This window comes from Marmota monax, unplaced genomic scaffold (genome assembly GCF_021218885.2).
Source record: "Marmota monax isolate L192 unplaced genomic scaffold, Marmota_monax_Labrador192_F-V1.1 WCK01_AAM20220418_F8-fsc00026, whole genome shotgun sequence".
Classification (NCBI taxonomy): domain Eukaryota; kingdom Metazoa; phylum Chordata; class Mammalia; order Rodentia; family Sciuridae; genus Marmota; species Marmota monax.
This window is the reverse complement of record NW_026693108.1, coordinates 11,790,885-11,816,282: the sequence shown is the minus strand read 5'-3', so window position 1 is coordinate 11,816,282 and position 25,398 is coordinate 11,790,885. Positions and strand designations below refer to the sequence as shown.

Sequence of the window (25,398 nt, the reverse complement as noted above, 5' to 3'; positions counted from 1 at the left end):
TGGTAAGTGTTTGCTGAATGAATAAGATCACAGAGGAGTTACTCCCTTATCCACCTGCTGAAGGAATCCCTGACTGGGCAGCGTTCCGTATTTAGCAGAGTTCAGGGCCGACTCCTATAGCCACTTTACCACAGTGTGGCCTGGGACCACCTCCATCCGCATAACCTGAGGAGCTCATTACAGAGGAGGCCGAAAACCCACACTGATGGAGGATTATCCAAGAGACACAGGAGATCACAGAAAGAACTTTCAGTGGCCAACGTTGGAGCAATTTGAGCAACAAAACAAAGTAGTATTGGATTATTATCCAAAGTATGAGATAAATATCCATGAGTCCATACTGATATAAACAAAAGGGGGAAAGGAAGAGACAAATCTGTGCAGAGGAATTCTTAGTAATTTATGTAGATACTCTGTCCTCAAAGAGGTGGAGTCAAACTCACTCTGTAAGTGTGGCCGTGCATTCTGACGTCTAAGGACTGCCATGTGGAAGGCAGAGTGTTTTTTCAGTAGAGAAACTGGACAAACACCACCTCAGGGAGGCAATCAAGGTCAATGTCAACAGTGATAAGCCAGGTTGATAGTGTGTATCCTTGACAAGCCAGGAGGAGCCTAAGGAGACACAACTACAAGGGTAATGTGGAAACCTGGATGGTTCTGGAATAGAAAAAGAACATTAAGCAAACAGTCAGAAACCCTGAATAATGTATGGACTTTAATAATGAAAGTATTGGGCTTTAGTTAATAATGTATCAGGACTGGTTCATTAATTGTCATACTAACGTAAGGTGTTAACAAAAGGGGGGAAATTGGGTTTATGGGAACTCTTTTTTATAAATCTAAAAGTGTTGTAGAAAATAAAGTCTATTAGAATTTTTTTTTTTTTTAGATATAGACTCCAAGGCTCTCCCTCAGAATATCAGATAGTGAGTCTCAGGACAATTATTATAGAGGGTTCTTATACACACTAAAGTTTAAACAGTGTCTTGGAGAACTCTGCTCAGAGACAAAGTATCATTGCTCACTGTGGCTGGTGGAATCTGGGTCACCATGCTGCACCAGCTGGGGTAACCATGGACACTATGTTCAATTGCAATGTTTGTGGTGTCCTCTGAGGCTATGGAGAGGGCATCATGGATGCTCATCTGCTGCAGGTCTGCCTGTGGCATTAGTCTGGTTGACCTACATATATATTGATGTGAGTCAACATTTAACACTTGGAAGATTCTTCATTAAAGTCTAAACTCTGAGAGGCAGTTTGGATCCCCCATTCCCTTGTGGCACTCCCACATAGAGCTTAGGAGTGGCTCAACTCTTCAGAAGGGACATGTGTCAATCAGTTCAACACGATCTCTACCACTCCCCATTGCTCCCAATGCTTTAAGGGAGGTTGTTGACATGTCTGGGTTGTTAACTTTTAAGCTGGGAAAATAAGAATTCTCTTTTTCTGTGTTACTATCAAAAGTGGAAAAAATAAAAGCTAAGCGCTTAAGCCCGTGTTTTTAAATGCTGGGAGAGAGCATTTTTAGTTGTGTAAATGGAGGCTATTACTATATAATTGACATACAAGAGAAATATGTGTGCTGATTGTTCATACCACCTGTGTTCCTTGTTTATAGCACCTGTGGCCACCTGGGTGTGCCAGGCTCCATTTGGACCTCAAGCTGGTGAGGGATGCTGCAGCCATAAACAGACCCAAGGTGGAGAGCAGAGGAAGAAGGAGGAGGGAGAATGAATCTTCTGTCTCCTGTTTTATCACAGCTTGGGAACACTACAGGAAGAGGAGCCTGACTTGCCAGAGAATCAGGATCCCTGGGAGCTGTGTTCTCAGGTCCTTCTTCAAATGGAAGGATCATTCTGTTCTAGATCTTCATTTCTAATTACCACTTTAGGAACAAACAGTCTCATGAGCATTCTGGCAGAAATGGACTTGATTTTCAGATCTAAATCAGCATCCTTGCCAATGTTCAGAGCATGATTACTAAAATGACATAATGGTAATAATAAGAGCAAGCACTTGCTGTGGGAAGGACCTGTCCTGAGTGTGTTTTAAATTTTTTTCTTAGTGTGTTTAATGCTCAGAAACTCCTAGAGATAAGCATCATTATTATCATTATTCCCTGTTTACAGATGAGGAAACCAAGGTGCAAGGGGAGTCAAGTAGCACTACCCAAGCGTCTAGCTAGTGAGTGTGGGGCTGGGATTCGAACCAGGCTATGATCCCAGATATCTAGGGGACTGAAGAGGTGTCTAGACTATTCATTCCGACAGTGTATCTAGGGCATGAACAACATAGGTGGCACCATGTACATTTATATTTTATATATTTATATTTTATGTACATTGGGCATGGGGATGCAGCTCAGTGGTAGAGCCCTTGCCTAGCATGTATATGGCCTTTTGACCTTGATCCCCAGCAAGGTCAAAAATAAAAATAATTAATTAAATATGAATTTTATATTTATGATATACACTTGTGTCCACATTTGAAGATGATATATACTATATAACATATGGCTTCATAATATGAATAATTTTTTCCTGATTGGAGGTTATTTCATTTTTTAATTATTTCCACATTTTTTGGTGCATTACAGTTGTGCACAATGGTGGGATTTGCTGTTACATATTCACACATGCACACAATAAAACAGTATAATTTCATTACTATTCCTCCCCAACACTTCCCACTCTCTCCCATCCACTGGTCCCTTTCCTCTATTCTGCCAATCTCCCTTTGATTTTCATGAGATCTTTCTTTTCCTTTTCCATCTCTAGCTTCTACATATGAGAGAAAACATACACAACCCTTGACCTTCTGAGTTTGGCTTATTTCACCTAACATAATGATCTCAAGTTCCATCCATTTTCCTGCAAATGACATAATTTCATTTTTCTTTATGGCTACATAAAACTCTTCCATGTATATGTACCACATTTTTTTATCTATCATCTGTTGATGGACATCTAGACCCGTCCATAGTGTGGCTATTGTGAATTGTGCTTCTATAAATGTGGGTATGCATGGATCACTGTAGTAGAATGACTTTAATTCTTTAGGATAAATACTGAAGAGTGGCATAGCTGCGTTATATGGTGTTTTCATGCCTAATCTTTTGAGGAATCTCCATACTTATAAATTGTTGGGGTTTTGTTGATAAAGGACCTGACATTTTCAGATTTGGTGTGATGGACTCTTGGCTGGAATTTCTGTAAACTACAATGAAAGGTTCTGCTGGGAATTTGCTTGGAATAGTTTGTTTTAAATAGCAACTTTTGTCTTAAAAATTCAAGTATATTCTTTCCCTTACCAATTCAAACTTTGGGTTTCTTAGCGAATTGAGGCAGAGTCTCTTTCTTTCCCTTAGGAAATCTGGAGTAAGGGATTAGAACTTGCCAGTTACCGTCATAAATGTGTCATGACCAGTGACATCTTAAGGGTCTAGTTTATGAGTAGAGTCTCATGCACCATTTAAATGCTCTGATGTAAGAATAATAAAGAAAACTGGAGAGGATTCAAAATAAAAATGAACATGATCAAAGGGTTGAAAGTCAATGTTTAGTCTGGAGAAGAGAAGGCTGAAAGCAGTTTGAAAAGCTCACTTCAAATAGATGAACAGATGAGTCAAAAGGATATTGAACACAGGCTTTAGTCATCTCTGGCTGGTGGAGCAGGTTTGGTCAAGGGCACTACATAGAGCAACTGCAAGGGAATAAAACTTGATGCCAGAAATGAAGGCATGTTGTAAATGGAAGAATAGTCAAAGCACATAGGCAGTGGTTTGTCAAGGGTACTTAGCCAGGTGGACACACAGACATCAGGACCAGCTAAGGTTCTCTGTCCTTGAAATCAGACTCCTTCACACAGGACCAGCTAAGGTTCTCTGTCCTTGAAATCAGACTCCTTCACACAGGTTCCATCTGAGTCCCACTCTGTCCACCTGATATGTTGCACAGGGCAAACCTTCTTTAACATGCATTTGGAGGCTGGGGGTGCAGCTCATGGTTGAGCACTTGCTTAACATGCATGAGGCCCCAGGTTCCACCCCTCAGTACTGCAAACACCAAAACAAAATCAAAATCCTGCAGGTGAAACAAGACTGCTGTCAGCTGGCTCAGAAAGCCCAAGCTGCTATTCTTTTGTATTTTGAGGGCTTGGTGAGGTACTCAGTGATGTATCATTTCCTTATAAACAAGTACTGGAATACTAGCAGGGCTAAGGAACATATTTGGCAAATTAGAGCAACCATTTCACTTTAACGTTTTTAAGCAACTCCAGCTCCTACACATACATGACATCACTGCAACAACAGAAAAGGTGACCAGCCATAGACTCCTAGATACTCCTGCAACATAATTCATCTTCCAACAGTTCTGGAAATCCCTTGGCCATACTGTGGGGGAGAGCTGGAGGGTCCAGGGTCCTGGGATTCATATTTGAGTCACCTGCATGACAAGGTGAGGACAAGTCCAGACAGTCTCCACACACAATCCGGGGAGGGGTATGACTGTCCACAGGCAGTACCTGTCAGCACACAATGAAAAGGGTGTTGGCCCATCAGAGTGCAGCAGAGGGAACACAGGAGCACACTGTATTTGGAGAGCCAAGCAGATGGAGATCCCCTGTTAGCTAGGAAGCCAACAAGACTGGCACTCCCAGTTATTCCTGCAACATATGCATTTTGAGAACCTATGGAGTGCCAATCAGTACGCTAAACCTTGGGGAATAAAAATAAAAGCATTCACTCATCACAGTTGAGCAGAAAAGATACAATCACATGATGACCACTGGAAAATGTGTCCTTACTTTGATCAAGAAATATAGAAGGCACAAAAGGCATGAAATCCAGCAGAAATGGCAGAACAGTGGGTGGGATTTTCTCTACTTTCCTTGCCTGGGACCAGAATTGGTCCTGGTGCCTGGACTGCAGACTCACCAGCAGAGGGAGAGGTCATTGCCAGCGGGCTGGAGCCAGGTGACTCAGTGATCGAAAGTCTTTCCTAGACACTAGATAGATCAAGAAAAAAACAGCTTTTACTTAAATCAATTTTGGATTTCTTTTTTTTTTTAAATCGTGGGCAAAAAGATTTACCTGCACAGCTTTTTGTTCCATGATTTTATCATAAAAATGGCATATGAGATGGCACACTGTGTCACCTCTGGGACGATGGGGTTGCTATGAAGAGCATGGTGAGCTGTGCCTTGTGATTGCTGGACAGAAGGGAAGTGTCAATATAGCTTTTACCTAGGTAGAAATAAGGGAGAGGAAAGGGGATAAAGATAAGGAACAGACAAAATAAGACATTTGAAAATAAGAATTAAAGGCAAAGCTGACTGCATTACTTTCCTAGGACTGACATAAAAAGCTCCATAAACTGAGTGACTTAAAACAATAGGAATTTGTTCTCTCACAATTGCAGAGGCTGGATGTTCAAAATCTAGGCTGCTTCCCCTGAATCCTGTTGAGAAGAATCCTTCCATGTCTCTTTCCAGTTTCTGATTGTGATCTGCAGTTCTTGGAGTTCTTGGCTTGTGGCTGCATCATTTGGACCTCTGCTGTCACCACATAGCCTTCTCCCCTTGTGGGTCTGTATCTCTTCACAGAAGGACACCAGTCATATTGGATTAAGGGCCACCCTACTCCAGTCCGACCTCATCTTAACTAATTACATGTGCAACAACCCTATTTCCACAGAAGATCACTTTCTGAGGTACTTTAATGTGTCTTTGAGGGGAAATAATTCAACTCATAACACACAGAGAATTGAAGCTGTAGATGAAAGAAAGGCCTGAGCTTAACTTTTCCATTAAAAAAAAAAATAGAAAGTCTGAAATTAATAAGCAAAATTAACTGGGCAATTAATTATGGGAAGTTTTTAGTATTTCATTTTCAACTTATTTTCTGAAATTTAGAAAATATTTTTTCTAAATGTGTCTTTTTAAATTTGTTGCTGTGGTAATGATGCTATCTTTATGTGTATTATGAATGTATATTTTTATTGCATTTCTATGGATTTACAGTAATCAATATTGTCAAAATTGACACAAAAGGTTCTGAAGGATTTCCTATATAATATTTTTATGATTTCCTATATAATATTTTTATTTAACCTTGGGAAGAAGAGAAATAAAAATTAAAATGCATTTTGCTTTTGAATGTTATGTTAAGTACCTGAATTTGAATCAGTGTGCTGATTAGCATGAATTGGTCACAGACATGCACAGCAAGATTAAGCATTTGAGCCAATAATGACCCTTGCATCTCTGAATAGACCTTAAAAGTAAATCAAGGAGAGACCAGCTCCTACTTCTGTTGAAACCACCTGGGGGAGGTTTATCTTCAGTGTTGTTCTTGCTGTGATGGACAGGTGGCTGGGCGGTTCTGTAAGAGGATACATCCTGCTCAGGGATGAGATTGCTATGTTTGGCATATCTTTTCTGTTTTGATGATTCTCTGAAATCCAACTTGCACCTTGGCAAGGATCCAAGGCAGCCTCATCATGGTCCAAGAGGAGTCACTTACATAGCACCTATCAGTAGACATCAAGAAGAAAATGTTGGCCCCACAAAGATGTCCTGCCTGGGACTAGAGGGAAAATGGGAGAATATGCAATTTGAATGTACTTCTTTCTTTTTACTTGTAGGAGATGCTGCTGGTATCACAATCATGACCTCTTGCCTGTTCTGGCAATCAGCTAGAGCTTCCGTGCACAGTTTTCATACAGTATTTCTTCCCGAGGGCTTTCTCTAGACCTGGGAGTGTGCTCAGCCCATGCACAAAGCAGGCTGAAAGTGTAGAGGGGTTATAACCCCCAGAGCCCTTCAATCAATGAAGGAAGTGTTATGGTTTGAATAGGAAGTGTTCCTCAAAAGCACATGTGACAATGTAGCCATGTTCAGAAGTGAAATGATTAGATTATGAGAACGTTGACCTAATCCATGCAGGAATCCATTTGTTGTATTAAAATTTTGAATGGATTACTGGGTAGTAATGGTAGGCAGGTGGGATGTGACTGAAGGAAGTAGGTCACTAGGGAGGTGCCCTTTGGAATTATATTTTGTCCTGGCTCCTCACTTTCTCAGTTTCCTGGCTGTCATGAGCTGAGCAGCTTCCTTCTGCCATTATGTCTGCCTCAATTCAGACCCAAAGCAATGGACTCAGCCAACATGGACTGAACCTCTGAGACCATGAGCCCCCAAATAAACTTTTTTTCTTCTAAGTTGTTCTTGTCAGGTACTTTGGTCACAGAGATGAAAAGCTGACTTACACAGGAAGGAGCTGGCAAATAGTCCAGCTTCTCTGTGCACTGGTAAGACAGTTTTGGGATGTGTTCTACCTCTCTCAGAGGGTCCTTAGTAGGACTTACTTCCAGGTGACCACAGATGATAGTCCCTGTCCCCCTTCCCTAGTACATCACTAGACTTCTTAGAACCTATTAGAGAGGTGGAGTTTACACCAAATCCTTGTCTCAAGAGCAGCTTTTGGGAGAACATAAACCCATGGCATTATATCACATTCCCCTTTATGAACAGTATTCAATTTGTTCAGTATGGATGGCTTAGGAAACGAGCCGGTGGTATTAACAATGTTGCAGGGGAGGCAGGTATCATTTCCCCCTTTATCACCGCAGCATGACTGTGAGCATGTGTTAATTGGGTTTCCATTGCTGTGACAAAAGACCTCAGATAATCAACATAAAAGGGAAGAAAGGTTTATTTTGGCTCATGGTTTCAGGGCTTTCAGTCCATGACCACTTGGCCCTGCTGCTTTTGTGCTTGTGGTGACACAGTGTATCATGGCTGTGGAAGGCTTTTCACCTCATGAGGGGGGAGGGGGCAGGAGAGACAGGAGGAGCCTGGGTCTCAATAGCCCCTTCAGGAGCATGCCCCCCAATGACCTAACTTCCCTTCATGAGGCCCGACCTCCTAGAAGTTCCACCATCTCCCTGTAGTGCCAGGGTGGGCAGTCACCCTTTCACATACGAAAGTGACATGTGAAAGGAGGGATGTTTAAGAGCCAAACCACAGCAAGCAAGATCTCCACTAGAGCAAAATGATACTAGGGAAAGAAAAATACACAAGGAACAGGATAATCTTATATTTGTATATAAAATATAAATAATCTAACTAATGGTTGGTATTATGGGATATGGCTAGATGGCCATATTAAGAGAATTAAAAGCTCCTGGGTCCCCTATTTGTATGTCATACCTCTAAAAACAAGGTGTAAGAAAATGTCTTATATAACTTATTTGTAATTTTGAATATTATCTACAGTTGTATTGTCTTTATATTGTGTTAGACTGTTCAGAACTCAATTACATTGTGCCCTAGTTGGGCCATCTCGTCCAACGATATCCAATCATAGGAAATCCAACTCTGCCTTTTATAACAAATATTCTTTTATTCTGCTTTTAATATCTTAAATATGCAATATATAATTTTGATAATCAACAGAGTATCCTTGTTTTGATATAAAGAAGAGACAAAGGAAAATTTATAAAATTATACATCTTTTGATTTGTAGTTCTTTGGGTGTGATGATGTAGAAGAAAATGCCTGCTCCCACCTATAAATATGTTAGTTTATATATAAAATGTAAGAAGATCAGTAGCCTCCGCACCTAAGCCACCACGAATAGAAAGAGGAAAGAGCCAAGGTATGATGTATAGCAGAATAAAAACTAGTGTAAGATGAGTGAACATACATCTGGTGCCAACAAATGAGACATGCCTGCCTGTGGGGTGATAAAGGGAAATCACTAGCTTATCTCCAGCAAAAAGCAGACTGTCAGTTGAGATGAAGAAGTACAGTAGTCTCACACATGTGATGGACTCTGTACAAGTGGCTTGAAAATGTTTCCCTGTTTTTAAGGGATAGTGATAAAGTGACTCCTGTTGTGAAATCCCACCATCTGTGAGGGCATCTGTTCATTTCCAGAATTTAAAAGACCCTGCAGACCACATCCTTTGCAAAAGGATGGAGAAAAGAAGAATTGGAAAGAGGAAAGGCTCTGGTGGACTTCTAAGGTGTGTGCTTCAGGAAGACTGGGTGGGGAGTTGGACAACCCCCTCCCTCCTCTTCAAATCCCCACACCATAACTTCCATATTTAAGTTTCTCAGCATGTCTTTCCTATCACTGTAGTAGAAAACCACGAAGAGCCCAGGCAGCTTGGTGCAGGAGGTACTGTCCAGCCCCACTCCATCCCCAAGTCTTTATCACCTCTGAGCACCCTTCCCAAGTGTACCTCTTAGCCACCTTTCTGCTTACTCACATGGCAGACAGAAGTGGCGTAGAATTGCCTCGGGGAGTAGCCTCAGTACCTAAGGGAATCAGTGGATAAATTGCCCCAGCTCCTTCACTCCTGTGGGATACGGGGATTTCCTGCTGTGATTAAGCTCCTGTTGTGCTAGCTGGTTGATAATTCATTTCTGTGAGCTCTCATCCCTCCCTTCCTCTGTCTCACTTCCTGTTCTTCCAATGTGAGGTTTCCAAGACAAACTGTACCTAAAATTTTGTCTCAAGAGTCTGCAGGAGAGACCCAAACTGAAACATGTAGCACTAATATGAAATATTTTAATTTTATTGGTGGATTTTAATGAAGTGCTAAAAACTGTTAAAGGGAATGCCAAATGTTCTGTTACATTTTGTTGCTTTTGCCCTAATGGCTGCACTGCACTGAAACCCTTTTCACCTAAATGTGTGGTTGGAAATACTATCCTAAATAATGTTGCTCTCATTTAAAGGACAGATGAAAGTTTTAGCTGAATTCGATACTTTTTGTAATTAAGTAATTCCTTTGTGCCCTAAATAATTTTTTAGCTTAATTAACATTTCCTGCAAGCTTGGCTTATTACTATGTTGCATCACTTTCAAGTGGATTAATCAAATCATCTGGTATCACAAATTCATATTGAGTTCTAGATTTAATCATTATACATGTTAAAAATAGCAATATAGTGCCAACCCAGTGGCCTTAGAACTAGTCTTACCTGCTGCAGACAATAGAACTGTGAAAATTAGAGGCAACTTTCTCTTAAAATAATTGATTGAAAAATCTTTTTTATAACTCTTTTCTCCTCAATAATATTAATCTCACTTGCTTGTAGCTTAACTAAATGTGTGTGTATTTCGGTTCTTAGGGTTTGAATCTGAGCTGTCCCCCCAAAGTTCCTGTGTTAATGCAGGAATATTCAGAAGTGAAATGATTGGATTGTGAGAGCTGTAATCTAATCAGCTTATCTAGTCTGATGAACTTGAGTGTGGTGACTGTAGGAATGTGGGGTGTGGTTGGAGGAGGTGGGTCACTGGGGGTGTGCTCTAGAAGGGTGCAAATGCCCTTGGCACTCCTTTCTTTCTCTGCTTCTGGGCTGCCAGGAGCTGAGCAAATTTCCTCCACCTCACCCACCCTTGGGCCCAGAGCAATGGAATTGGCAGACTATAAATGAAATCTCTGAATCCATGAACCCAAAATAAAGTTTTTCTCCTCTAAGAAGTTCTTGTAGGTATTTTGGTCATAATGATAAAAAGGTAACTGATTGTTTAATATTATTTTGATATCACTATTCAATTTCTCATTTATTGAGAAAGAAATTGTACATGTTAAAGAATAAATAATATATTTAAAAAGTTTTCTATGGAAAGTTATTTTTCCTATTTAAGACAAGACAATCAAACTCTTCATAGTCATCACAAACATTACAAAAATTATCTTTTAATTAAAATATTGGAATTAATTTTATTAGTAGCACTAATAACATTCATTAATTTGTGGGTCTTTAGGTTTTTTGGTGACTGAAATTGTCAGTGAATAATTCATTGGCTTGCTTGGTAACTGTTACTACTTTTCAGTTAGTTCACAGACCCACGATATCAGTTGATCATAACTGCTGCTCCATCTGTTGCACAATGACATTGAAAAAGGAAGAAAGTTTTCCTGTGGAATAATTTTTTAAGAGTTTCACTTTTTGGCAACTCAGTATCCATTGTCTGTACAGTTGGAAATAAATTTTCCACTTAATGTTTTCATTCTCCACAAACCATACATTAGTTGTCAGCAAAACTTCATTGTTATTCAGATTACTTACATTCACTTGCAACAAAAATTCTGACAGCACATTTCTTAGCTGATTTCCTACCTTTTTGGATTTCATATAGAACCTTCTACAAATATCATTGCCCAATAAAATAAATTATTTAAATTTCTTGCCATGATAATAATAACCTCATCTACACCCAGTAATATTTTATCCAATTTTGTTTAGATTATTACATATTGTTATCATTGTGCTATTCTGTAAGAAACAGGACCTTATATCAGATTAAACTTCAAAACAAATTTCAGGGACAATAAAAGTTTTTAAAAATATTTTTTAGTTGTAGTTGGACGCAATACCTTTATTTTATTTATACTTATGTGGTGCTGAGAACCAAACCCAGGCTCTCACATGTGCTAGGCAAGCGTTCTACTGCTGACCCACAACCCCAGACCCGACAATATAATTTTTAAGCTTTCCCTAAATTTCTTTTTTTTCACATTTCTTATTGGTGCATTATAGTCATACATACAAGTGAGATTCATTGTTACATATTCATATTTTAACACAATTTGTCAATATAAGCTTTTCCTAAAATTCTAAAGTCTTTATCTTTGTCAACTCTTTCTTTATAAAGGGTTCACTTAATCATGATGGGTTCATTTCTTAGATGAATTTAGTGGGGGAGTCTCGTCCTATAGATACATTCACCTGATGCCAACTTTCAATCCAGTCTGACGCCACAGTACCTTATGAAGCAAAGAATTATGGGGAAGAACATCACATTTTGGCAAGTGTCTTTAATTTCTGGTTTAACAGAAGTCTGATGGAACTTCCTATTTGCTTCTGCTTTTAGTTTGTTGCAATGCATTCTTTGGGATGAAGTTTATGAAGAAAATCCTACTTCACATAGAGTTGAAAAGCAAGCATTTTAAGTCTTTTCAGACACCCATATTGATACTGCACCATAATTTTACAAGTTTTTTCCTTTTTCTTTTCTTTTTTTGTGACAGGGTCTTTTAGTATGGCCCAGGCTGACCTCTCCAATTCACAATCCTCCTGCTTCAACCTCCCAAGTAGCTGGTATTATGACTGTATGTCACCATGCCCAGATAAGTGCTGGTGGTAGTTTTTTAAAGTGCAATGAGGAGCCTGAAACCATATGAATGAACTTTTTGTACTGTGTACACTGAAATTTATTGTTTATCTTGCGGTCAAATGGCTCTTTCATGATTTCATAACATTAGGCATTGGTCACTGGATATTTTGTTCACAAAGTTATGCAGTTTTTCCAGCTGTACAGTGGAAAAAAGCTGTTACATATTTTTGAGTGAACAAGAGTGGAAAAGAAAAATGTCTTAGCATCACTAAGAATATAATCCTGTCTTTTGAATCCAGAGATGGGTCATGGGTCCCACTCCTACTTTTGAGAACTACTGTCTTATATTGGCTATAGGTTTTGTAGCCAATCAATAACTTCTCCAAACATCAGGGACCTTTAGACTATTATTTTCCTGAACTCCCTATTAAGTTCATTTAACTCAACTGAACGAACCTGAACCTAAAGTTAAGTGTGCAACTCATTTTGAGATTGTAGACAAACAAAAAATTCCACCCAAAGGAAATAAAAGTCACCTATATTTTTGCCTTCCTGAAATAATCAATGTGAACATGTTGACCCACTGGAATCTCTCAGGTTGTGTTTTATTGATTTATGAATTCCAGATTTAGCCACTGGCTAACACTCCTAAGGTTCCCCCCCCCCCAAAAAAAAAAAAAAAAAAAAAGAAACCGTTTTAAAAAAGTATGTTGTCCACTGTACCCTGTCCTTTTCATTTAGATGTGTAGTTACTGAGGTCAATTCCCCCACATGTTCTTTCTTTCTTTCTTTGGAGGCAGGGTCTCGCTGAGCTGCGAGGCTCACTGGCGATCCTCTGGCCTCGGCCTCCCCTCCCCGGCGGGGATTACCGCCTGTTACCCGCCCAGCTCCCAGGAGTTCCGGCGAACCTTCAACCCGCTGGGGCTCGGCGGCAGAGCTTGCCTAGCGTGTGAGGCGCCGAGTTCGCTCCTCAGCCCCGAATAAAAGTAAACAATGAAGGGAGGGGGGCACACTGCCAGTAAAAAACACTTCTTACGACTGCGTAATTTTCGAGCTCAATCTCCCTTGAAAAATCGCGTAATCTCATCTCACAAAGGGAAAAAAAAATTGCAACGACGCGGGCGAAAAGGCGCGCTGTACCACTCCGCTCCCAATCCACAGAGAGTTGGACCAGATGGATGGTCGTATCGGGCTCCCTTCCCGTCAACAGCCTCCCGGACGCCGCGGGACACCGGAGGGCAGGTGCGGCTCGCCGTCGATTAGAGTCCGCGCCGTGAGCTTCGGCAACCCGCCCCGAAACGCCGAGCATGCGTGGAACGCGCCCCGAGCCCGTCCGGGAGGTTAGAGGTCGCGAAGAGGGCCCAGAGCCTGTGTTTTACAGAGGAATCCGGGGCCATGGCGGCTCCTGGGGCGTGGGACAGCGCTGGGCACGCAAGTACCGCCGCCGAGCGCCGTACCCCGCGCCATCCCTCACCCGTTCCTAACGGCGCCGCAGCCGTCGGAAGAACCCGGACACCAGATCCCCGCCGGCGGCGCACGCACTTCCCTTCCGCGGCAGGAAGGGCGGGCGCCGGCCGAGCGGGTGCGCCCCACGGGACGCGCATGCGCCGTTCGCCCGGAGGCCCTGGAGCGGCTCCGTCGCGCCGGATTCACTGCCCCGCCGGGAGTGCGCCTGCGCCGTCTCCGGGGCTCTCCACCTCCGCTTCCCCTCCCCCTGACCCCCGCGGGGGCTCCGGGCCCGGCGGGACCATGTTCACCAGCACCGGTTCCAGTGGGCTTTGTGAGTACCGGCCCCCGCCGTCCGGACTGCCGCCTACGCGCTACCTTGGGCACCTCCTTGAGGCTGGGGGCAGCGGGGATCCTCGGGTTTGCAGGAGGTTGGGGGGCCGACCCTTCATCCCAGCGCCCCAACTTGGGTCGTTCCTGCCTCTGGGGTCCCCGGGCTTCGTCCCCACGTCAGCCAGGAGCGGCGAGTGGTCCCGGTGTCGCGCCGCCAGCTCGGCCCCCATCGTGAGCCCCAGGTGCGGTGCGCGGCAGCTCCGGCGGCTGCTGCAGGTGGGTCGGGCTGGGTGCCCCGTGTTCTCGTGGCCCGGCCTCAGGCCCTTGGCGGCTTGGGGCCAGGCTGAGAGTAGAGGCTGTCCGGGTGGAGGTGGTGCTGGAAGCCTGCCCCCATCACTGTCACTTTCCCCATTCATTTAGGGTCAGTGGGACCCCCACATGCAGAATTCAACCTCTGTTTCAGGAGCCGCTCCCTCAGTTTACTTAGGTACACCTCTTCCTCAGTCCTCCTGAGGAGTTTTTAGACAAACAAAAATACTTTAAAGTGGAGGGAAGTTAGGAAGTCATCTGGCCAGATAGCGTATACTTCGCTGTTGGGTGTGCTGAATTTTGTTGGAGTGTCAGCGGTGGTCAGTAGGCGGAGGTCAGAGAGGTGTGTGCAACAGCCTTGGAAACAACTTTTTCACACCGCATTGTTTATTGCCTTTCGATAAAGTGGACTGTGTCAACCGAACAGTGCGGAGATTAGACACTGATACACCAGCTCTGAACTGTTTGAACAGCTATAGTTTTGCAGTCGCTCATCTTTGCTAGTATGTGTAGTTGATGTTGCCAGAACACAGAAAAGCCTGACATTTCCAAATAGTAAGTTCTACTGTGAATATCATGAATCTTTTTCGAGGCAAGTGCTACCACTGAGCTACAACCCCAGCCAGAAGATACCTGTTTTAAGTCTTGAGAGTGAGTTATTGTCTCGACCACAGGCATCATTTTAAATCTTCCTCACTTCTTAACTTTTTAGGTTTTGAAGTGAGTTTAACATTTATGATTTTCCTTGTTTTATAATTTGATTTATGAAGTCTTTCATCATTGGATCCAGAGTCCATTACAACAATTAGTTAATTAATCTTTCTCAAATTGCCCTTTGGATGAAGAACTTACAGTTGGTGATGAAGTTGACAGTTCAGGAAGGTAATGTGGTTTTCCTGGGATCGCACTACACTGGTAGATGTGAAATTAACCGTAAGATCCTTCAGTTTTAGTTGTTCAGCATTTTGAGCTATCCTTGCCAATCAAAAGACTTATAAAAAATTAAAAAGGCAAGAGGGAAATCATTTATTAGTTGCTGAACCATATTAGCCATTAGATTACATGGGCAAAGTGTGTCCAAATTAGATGCAGGGTGACTCTGGGGAAGGCAATTCTTTATTCCCTATGGCACAGGTAGGTGAATTCTAGGAAACAAACTGCTGCCTGGGGAGAGGCCTATTCCCAGGGTTCCTCCTCAGCTATCTTGTCCTGTGTCTAAAATAAGTGTCTCTGCAATGTAGGAGCTGATAGGATGAACCTTCCTCTTCAGGCCATGTTTTTTTTTTTTTTAATATTTTTTTAATTGTAGTTGGACCCAGTACCTTTATTTTATTTATTTATTTTTATGTGGTGCTGAAGATCAAACCCAGCGCCTCACACAGGCTTAGCGGTAGAGTGCTTACCATAACCCCAGCGGGCCATGTTTTATTTAACGAATAGTTTGGGCATTACTGTGGGCTGTGAATTGTGCTAGGTACCAGGAACACAGTGATGACTAAGTCTTGGTCCTTGTGTTCAGTGCTTACGATGGCGTTTAGGCCATTTTTCCAGGACAGTTAACCACGTGTTGACTTTTTTTTCTAGTAAAGATCCCCCTGGGGGCAAAGTGATTTTCTTTAGATATGAAATTATATGTCTATTTTGTGAGTCTTAGTTCTGTTCCTGACTATCCTAAAGAGGCTAATCCATTGGTCTACCCCTGCACTCAGGAGAACAACAATTTTTTTAAGGAAGAAATCCCTACCATTTCTTGCACCTGAGTATTTCCCATTTTTTGTGTTACTTTCTCCTCATTCATTTACTCAGCAGGCGTCTGTTAAATACCCATATAGTTCATGAACAGGATAATGTGATTAAAAAAGGTAGAAACCAGCATTACATAGGTTAACAAGTAATTAAAATGCTTTTACATAATAATATGTAACGGCAAAAATGGAAGTTATGTGGAGTACAGCTTTAACATGTGTGGTCAGGGAAGATATCTGGGAAGGTGACATTTGAACTGAGAACCAAATAATGTGAAGAAGCTAGCCACATCAGAGTTTGTTGAGAAAAATTCCTTTTGAAGAAAGGGAACACCAAGCACAAAGAGCAAAGCAGGTGCAACAGGGTGCTTTCAGGTTACCAAAGAAAACTTCAATCAGGGCAGTAAATCAGGGCAAGAGCGTTTGTGACCATGTCTTTGAAACTTGCTTTCTGACCCATCATGCAGTTATGCCTTGGTAAAAATGCATGCAGTGTTCATGACTCATATTAGATTCCTACTCACAGAGTAATGCTGGCACTCTGTTGAGTAACATATGTCATTTATTACATTTATTTCCATTGGTGTTTCCATTATTCACTTCAAATGTTCACTGTGCAATGATGCACTCAACCAACATTAATTTTAATTCTATGTTTTATGTATCCAGGTATAGTTCTCAGAGTTCAGTGTTGAGAGGAGGACAAAAAAAGAAAAGAACAGCTGTGTTCAGGGCAGTGCAGTGGTAGTGTAGTGGGTTTATTGCAATGGTGGCTTGCTGCCGGGAGGCACAGTTGTCAGACTGCACAGTGCAGCCGATACAAATGTACTACATACAATTTTTAAAAAATAATTTTTTTATTTTTTATTATAAGTGGACACACAATATCTTTATTTCATTTTCATGTAGTGCTGGGGATCAAACCCAGTGCCTTACACGTGCTAGGTGAGCACTCTACCACTGAGCCATAACCCCAGCCCACATATATACATTTTTTTTATTAGAGCATTAAAATTATGCATAGTAGTTGGGTTTATCTTGGCAAATTTGCACATGCTTAGAATTTAATTTCAGTTCTTTGTTCCTCTCTTTTCCATCCTCTACTGATTTTCCTTTCACTTATCTATTTATTTTTGATTAGTTCTTTCTACTTATACATAAAGTTGAAATTCCCTCTGGTATATTTATATATGCATGTAGCATGGTTTTTAAAAATTCATTCTGCATTTCCTTCCCCTTTCCATCCCTCCTATCTTTTTTTAAAATTATTTTTTGTAGTTGTAGATGGACAGAATGCCTTTATTTTATTTGTTTATTTGTATGTGGTGCTGAGGGTCGAACCCAGTGCCTCACGCATAGTAGGCAAGTGCTCTGCCGCTGAGCTCCAGCTCCAGCCCGCATCCCTCCTATCTTGATCTCCTTCTACTACTCTACTGATCTTCCCTATATCTTTATGATATCTGATCCTCCCTTCCATCTTTCCTTTTTATTTTGCTCTAGCTTCCACATACAAGAGAAAACATTTGACCCTTATTTTCTGAGTCTGGCTTATTTCACTTAGCATGATTTTTTTTTTTTTTTTTTTTTTTAGGGAGGAGTAAGACTTTGTCAGGCATAACAGTGGGGAGAGGTTCTGTAGGGGATGGAGCAAGGCCTGGTAAAGAATTCTGGGGGTTGTTGATTATGGCTATAGTGGGCAGCTTCTATGGTGTGTGGTGAGTTTGCCAGAGGGCAGTGGGACATGGAGACAGACCTGTAGACATTTTAACATTTGAGGAGGGAGAAGAGGCAGAGCTGGGGAAAAGACTGAGTCTTGGCCAAGGAGGTGGGAGAATGCCAAGGAGCAGAGAATTCCAGAGGAGTGGTTAATAGCCTTAAATGCTGCAGAGATTTCCAGAAAAGGACTTAAAAGTGACCTTTTTGGAAAGAAAGAAGAAATCTAGGGCCTTTCCAGAATGGCTTATCCAGTAATTGGGAGAGAAGTGAGTGAGATTATGGTTGGCCAAGGAGTGAGTAGAATAAAAAAAGGAGGCAGTAAGCTTGGGAATCACCTTTAAGAGTATCAGTCCTGAAGGACCTTGAAGGAGTTGCAGTGGTGGGAGCCTCAGTGAAGGGAAGTTTGCTTTAAGTTGAGAGAAACTTTGGCTTGTTCATTATCGGGAAAGACTCAGTGGGGAGGATCTCTTGAAGATACAGGAATGAGTGATAGGACCATGTCCTAAGAAGCAGAAGAAGGGGATCACCATCACAGGCCCAAGGCAGGCATGTTGCTCATTGCTCTGGGAGGGAAGACAGGAAATTACTATTGATGATGGTGAAGTTATTCTAAATGCTGCCTGTCTCAACAGTAAAATAGCAACCAGGGTACTTTTCAGGATGTACACCTGCCGGGTCCCATCCCCAGGGTCACATCCAGAAGGGCTAATGTGAACATCAGAAATCTGTTTTTTTTCCTTCCTTCCTTCCTTCCTTCCTTCCTTTCTTTTTTTCTTTTTTTTTTTTTTTAAGAAACTGATATTTTTAAAGGTTCCCTGGGAGATTCAAATGAGCAAACATTTAGATCAAAGCAAGAAGGTGGCCAGCAGGAAAGGCAGAGAGAACAGTTAGAGTCCAGTGGGGAGATGCCAAAGGCCCAATTAAGATATTAGCAGTGAGGGGCTGGGATTGTGGCTCAGTGGTAGAGCGCTCACCTAGCATGTGTGAGGCATGGGTTCAATCCTCAGCGCCACATAATCATAAATTAAAGATATTATATCTTCCTAAAATTAAAAAATAAATATTTTTAAAAAAGATACTAGCAGTGAGAATGGATGGGATAGAGGGAAGGATTTGAAGGGTGTTTGGGCAGGTAGGTGGTTTCAGTCAGGCTTATTGGATTGTGGGGAGGAAGAGGAGTTGAAGAAGACTCTGGTTAATGGATTAGACAGCTGGGTAGATTATGCAGTTACCAACACAGAAGGAGGAGCTGTTTTTGGGGAAAGATGAGTTCAGTCTTGGACCCATGTAAGGTCAAAGTCTGCAAAGTTCAGTTGGAGCAACACAGGGGCCACTAGAGAGTAGGGTTTGGAGCTGGACTGAACATGGCGAGGTGAGAGGTGGTGAATGTGGGTAAGAGCTGCAGTGTTGGTGAGTGGAGTCAGAGCTGAGGACAGAACTTCGGGCCCTTCCCTTGTGTAAGAGACAGGTAGAGACGAGGAGATGACAGGGTTGGCAGAGGGGTGGTTTCTTCTGGAGAAACTGACTGCTTTTTCAGTCCAGTTGGACCTGCCCTCTTCACTGTAAATATGTGTCCCTTGGATTCTTCACCCTCTCACCCCACTGTGATTGCCAGATATGGATTCCTCCTCATCTCCAGTTCATCAGCCCGTGTCTGGCATCTCTTCTGAATCCAGACTGTAACCCAGGGTTAATTTTCACAGTTGTGGTCCAATCCAGACTCTCTGCCACCAGCCACCCTCGCCCTGCTGTACTTATTGAGCAAAACCCCAGTCCTGAGTTAATCTTGGTGTCTAAACTGAGCTGAGCTCTGAAGCACTCTGAAGCACTATTTCTTAGTTAACTAAGTTTCTTGGATTTGGCCATCCTTCTGCGTGTCCACTTCCTCTCTAACCTCAAGATTATTCCCAGTTGGTCTGTTGCACTGCACCCAGGGAGAGAATCAGGCTGTCACTGGGTGCTCATACCTCCTGGGTCCTGCCTGCCTTGTTTCTCCCTTTCCTCCCATCGAAAGCAGGGAGTGGCCTTCTGACTGGGTCTGCCTCTATCTGCTCTCCCCTCTTCCTTGCCGGCCTGTTCTAGTGCCACTCGTTTCTTCTACCATCCTCTCTGAGAGAGAGCTGGCTCATGCTTAGAGCTGATGACGCTTCTCCTGCGGGTACCCCAGTGGCTCTCTGAGGCTCCCTGAGTGAGGAGCCTCTCACTTGCTGCTCCCTTCTCCTTGGTGTGCATCTTTGTCTTGGTGAGTCAAACTGTCCTTCGGATCTCTGATGGTGGAAAGGAGGACAAAAAGGGTTAATAAAGTAAAAACTTCTGGGATTTGCCCTGGTAAATGCTCAGTCGGGTTTGAGTGTTTTGAACTGGATCCTTCTCCTGAGCGTCTACATACAAAAGCATCACCCCTCCATTGATCTTACCTGCACCTTCCCAGTCAGGGCTGCCCTCTTTCCAGCTGTATTTCTTGAAAGATGATTTTCACTAATTCTGCTTGCCGCTCACCTCTCTTCACTCCTTAGTCCTCTGTAGCTGGCCTGCTGTTCTTTGATGCCACCTACTGTGTGGGGCTGTGTTTTTGGTTCACTGCAACTCAAGCTGCCCTGGGGGAGGTGACCATTGTTATCCACCCCAGTGAATCAAATGGGTGCTTCTCAGTCCTCATATAAGGAAATGTTCTGTTGTGTTTGGCCTTGAACACTTGTTTCTGAAATTCTTCTTGAATCTCCATCCCCTTCTGTACTTCCTTGGTTCTCCTCTTATCTCCTGAGCACATCTAGTTAGGTTCTTTTATAATTTTCTTTTTTTGGCACTAATGGGTCATTGGTTGCTTTAGGAGAGCAGTTTCAGAGTGTCTGTCAGGGCAAAACCTGCTGTCTTTAGGGGTAAGAAGTGAATCAGAGGTGGAGTAGATATAGATTGGAGGGATCCCTGTGTGTTTACACAGTCAGGTGAGTCTCAATGAGACACAGCTGGACTCAGCCCTTTGAAGACTCAGAAGTCTGCCAGTACCCAGGGTGTCCTGCTAACCAAAATTCTCACTGCAGTGCAGGGAACCAGTGCAATTTGATCAGTTTAAAGTGGGACATGCAGTGCTCAACTGAGCTGCAACTTTTTCCTGAGTAAACTGTTTATCTGATCCAAACTATTTGCTAGGGAGCCTTGTGTCAGATGCAGTTAGAGAAGTTTGATGATCCTGAGGTCCACTGGTGTCAACCTGTGACATGGACATATCTCACTGAAGAGATGGGCAAGCCCTAAGGACTGGTGGGGGTGCTGGAGGTCTGCATCTCGCCCACCTTCATTTCAGCTGAGAATCCTGCTCAGGAACCGGAGTACTCTGTCCCCAGGTGAAATGGACACCTACAGCACTTAGCATGGCTGCTCCTTTATTCACACTGGCATGAAGGACCAAACCATGTTCTTACTGACATTCTTAATTACGTGTTCATTGTGTTGAACACATAACTTGTGGAAGATAAGTAGCTCTGCATTTTGGTCTCACCATCTCTTTAAGTATTCCTTAGATAGGGAAGCGTTATGCCTGTGTGAGAAGGAGTCAGGCCTGTGGCTGCCCCCTCTGGCTTCAGTTCACTAGTAGGCATTTATGGTCATGCCTGTGGGCCAGCCACTCTCCTGGGTTCTCAGGATTTAGTAGTAATTACAAGATCAGGTGGTAGTCTTAGGTAATAGGAACCATAAAACAGGCTCATTTTAAAAATTAAGTTTCCAGTTCAGTAATCAACACTTCAGCCTTCAAAGGTAAGATTTTTTTCTTCCAGCTTGGACTTGTTGGCAGCCTTATAAATTCTGCATTTGGGGGTGGGGCCTCCCTTTTGTAGGCAGCAGCCCTTGTATTTTGGTACCTCAGAGGAAACTCCCAATTTTATCATTTGTTTTAGTTGGGTTTCTGTTTTATGGGCCAGGAATCATTTTGCTGGTTCTTTTAAGGGTGACTCTAAGTCTATTTATTTCTGCTTAACCAGGCCTGGGCTTCCCAACCCTGTGTAACTTCTGCCTTTAGAGCCTGACTCTTGGGGGTAAGCTGTTCTCCACATAGCTGAAGATTTGGGGGACTTTGGGCATTTGGGGACTTCTGAAATGCCCAAGAAATCTATTTATTCATACATTTTAGCTAAGAAAGAAAGATAGATATTAACTAGAGTGGGACAAGTTTAAGAAACGGTGCTTTTAAAAATTGTGAAAGTGAGATTAACTAGATTACAGGAAGTGTTAGCATTTCACTTAATTTTCTTCATCTTTACCTATACATTCATGTTCTCATTTTAAAATAACTAATAATAATGATTTTATTGTTATAAAACAAGTACATGTTCATCAAAGGAACTTCTGAAAAGTAGAAAAACAATGGGAAGAAATAAAATGACATTTATTGGAATTTGGGTGTTCTGTTTTTCCAGTGCAAAAATGAACAACTAAATAAGTAAAAATAAACTTAATCACACTCAAATATGACTGTGTAACTTGTTATTTTACCAAACAGGATCTTCTTAAATGTAATATCTGTGTCTATTGTTTATATTTTGCTTTTCTCCTCCTTATAAACACCCCCTGCTGGCTGGCCTTCCAGAATTACGTGTTTCTCTTCTCCTTTCATTGCTACTGTAGTAATGAAGCTGAGAGCATCTTCATTTTCAGATATTCCTAGAAGTGAAAGGTTAAAGAAAGTGCATTGTCTCATAACTTTTGATGCATACTGCCAAAGTCCAACCCCAAAGGAGTTTCCATTCTGCTTGGAGCTGCAGAATAAATAAAATGTCACCAGCAATTTAAGGGAGAAATATTGCTATACTTGTTACATTTAATCTTCACAGCTGCCCTGTGGGGATAGGTATCTTTCCCTGCATCACCCCCTCCCCCCACAGATGAGTACATAGAGGCTCAGAAAATAATTTGTCCAGGATCATGTAGCTAGTTTGTGGAAGAGCTGATTTGTCCCAGATTTGCCTGCCTCCAAAGCCTGTACCCTTTCCACTGTGTTATGCCACATTAATAGTTAAGTCCCTGTAAGGGAAATGTCATAAACAAAGGGACATAAATTGAGTCCCTTTTACCTGTTAAGTCTGCAGCTTTTAGTTATGCAAGCGTAATAATTATTTCCTATAAGTACCGCGCGCTAACCGATTGCGCCACTGGAGCCACCTTGTAATAATTATTTCAAAGTTATAATATGTGGTATACTTGTCATTCACATTTAGGACAATGGAACAAAGTGAATTAGTGGAAGATGGCAATGGCAGGATAACTCGCAAACCTTAGGACAAATACCTGGGGAAAGAATCATCATTTAAATGAAGTGCTGCATATCTGTGTTTCTTGTCACTTTTCAATCAATAATTAGTAAGTGTGAACTATTAATTCTACCTACAGAACACTTAACTACATGCTGGACACTGTTCTAAGCAGTTTACATGGATTCATTTCTTAGAACGTCGCTGCGAGTTAATATAGTATTCTCTGCAACATGCAGATGAGGAAGCTGAGGCACAGCCAGTCAGGTGTGCTTCCAGAGGTCACATGACAAGGAGCGAGACTAGAATTTGGCCAGTCTGGCCCATATTCTGTGTTGCACACTATACTGCTTCTCAGTCTTAGAGACATGCATCTGCAGGTGTTGCTCTCGACTACTGAGATCTTCATATGCTGGCAGTGAAAACACCAGCTCTGAATCTGCGTGACAGCCCTGTCACGTTGCTTTCCATTCCGCTTGGAGTTGCGGCTGTTAACTCTGCTCTGCCCTTTCTGATGGTTTTCAGTCCGTGAGTCTCCCTCTTTCTTCCTGCGTCAGAACCAGTATCCAGCTTGCTTTCAGTAGGGATGTTTATATCCTGATAGGATCTGCTTGTGGTAACTAATTTCTGTTTTTATTGTGTGTGTGTTCCTCTCTCTTTCCTTCTTTTATCAAGTTATGTCTTCCTTCTCCAACCTTTTCCTCTCTCTGCTTGTGTCAGCATCAGTATCAGTACTTAAAGTGGAACCTACCTTACATCAAACAGATTTAAAAATATATATATTTATTTTTTAGTTGTAGTTACACACAATACCTTTATTTCACTTACTTATTTTTATGTGGTACTGAGGATCGAACCCAGGGTCTTGAACCTTCGAAGTGAGTGATCTACCACTGAGCCACATCTCCAGCCCACATTAAGCAAATTTTAAAATGTATTTCTGTAGAATTTTAGTGAGTGCAACTTAACAAATAATTTACCTCCAGCATTTTTGAAATAAACTTTGTGGAACATTGATACTTGTTGAGGGGTACCTGGAATTTTTACCCCCACTTAAATTATTAATATAAATGAGAACTAAAATTTAATCCTCATTTAAATCATGCTTCTTTTCCCTAGATGTTTATCCTAAGACTTTGTAAGTTATATTGCCATTGTTCTAGGCCATTTTCTAGTCATATGTCAGTTTGGTCCCTTGAATGTATGATGACACAGTGGAAAGAGTAGACTTATATTTGGAAAGGGTTCTGTGGCCAACTAGGTCAGGAGTGTTGTTGACTGAATAATGATTGACAGTGCACACTAACCTTTGAACGCCCTTTAACCATGCAACAAAAGAAAGTTGTTTTAACTTTATTAACTCAGTAAGTTTCTAAAACTTACTGGGAATGAAAAATAAAATATAAGGAAGAAACATAAATTTCAATTTGTACTGTCTAGACTCGATCTTTGTTTATATATTGCTGTTGTGCAAATTTTCACTTTGTGTGTGTGTGTTTATGTAAACATTTTTAAAAAGCAAAATTAGGGCTAATTTTGTTTTCTGCTTTTTTCATTTAACCTTCTTAAATGCATTTATCCATGTCATTAGCAATCTTCAAAATAAACTTTTAAAATTTTGTGTTAATTACGAAACCGAATCATGCTTGCTGAAAAAAATACAGAAATTATACAAATAGGGGCTGAAGTTGTGGCTCAGTGGTAGAGTACTTGCCTAGCATGCATGAGGCACTGGGTTCAATTCTCAGCACCACATACAAATAAAATAAAATAGTTGTTCATCAACAACTAAAAAATATTTTAAAAAAAGAAATCATACAAATATATAACAGAAAAGACCATTCTCACATAGTTAATGTTCCATGTGGATGACCAGCATTGATAGCTTAGTTCTTATTCTCCTGATCTTTGCCATGCATGAGTTTGCTTTCTTCTCTCAGACACACAGAGATACATACACACATATATGTATGCATAATCTATGTATATTTGGTTTTATATAGAAATGGCATTTGAATGTACATTTTATGTTCTCCCAACATTGTCTTTGAGCATAAAATGTACAAAAAATCATTCGTTATTGATTATAATGTTTTATCAGACTAAAATGTTTTTTCCCCCCAGTATTTTCCCATTGAGAAATCATGGTAAGTTGAATATCTCTATAAGTAGGTTATGATCACATCTTTGATTTGGTCCCAAGGAAATCATCACTAATGTGGAGTTAAAGGTCACAGCATTGTGAAGCTCTTGATCTGTATTGCCAAATCCTTCCAAAAGGCTGTTTGGTTTTGTGCTTTTACCAGTCTAGGAGCATGTGTTTCTCACCAAACTTTTATAACAATGAGCATAATGATTTTTAATAATTTTTGTCAATAGGTTAAGAAATGTCATTTCATTTTTATCTTTTTATAAAAAATATTTTTAGTTGTAGATGGACACAATACCTTTATTTTGCTTATTTGG

The 25,398-nt window shown here is 41.6% G+C and overlaps 1 protein-coding gene and 1 long non-coding RNA gene across 3 annotated transcripts in view; one reads left to right on the top strand and one right to left on the bottom strand.

The window, feature by feature from the left end:
• Positions 1-1,924: 1,924 nt before the first annotated feature.
• On the bottom strand, positions 1,925-5,288 carry LOC124099729 (uncharacterized). The gene is made up of 3 exons (XR_006854062.2): positions 5,094-5,288; positions 4,938-5,008; positions 1,925-4,525 (listed from the first exon to the last, which is right to left on the bottom strand). It is a non-coding gene; the product is annotated as an uncharacterized LOC124099729 (long non-coding RNA).
• Positions 5,289-13,300: 8,012 nt separating this feature from the next.
• Ubac2 (UBA domain containing 2) overlaps positions 13,301-25,398 on the top strand; it is a 162,671-nt gene continuing 150,573 nt past the window's right edge. Inside the window, exon 1 of one of the 2 annotated variants that reach the window (XM_058582757.1) lies at positions 13,301-13,379. In XM_058582757.1, the coding sequence (XP_058438740.1) occupies positions 13,316-13,379 (64 nt within the window). In that variant the 5' untranslated portion in view covers positions 13,301-13,315. Of the gene's footprint in view, positions 13,380-13,517; positions 13,918-25,398 lie in introns of those variants that run through there. The other variant, XM_046454959.1, reaches the window with a different exon arrangement.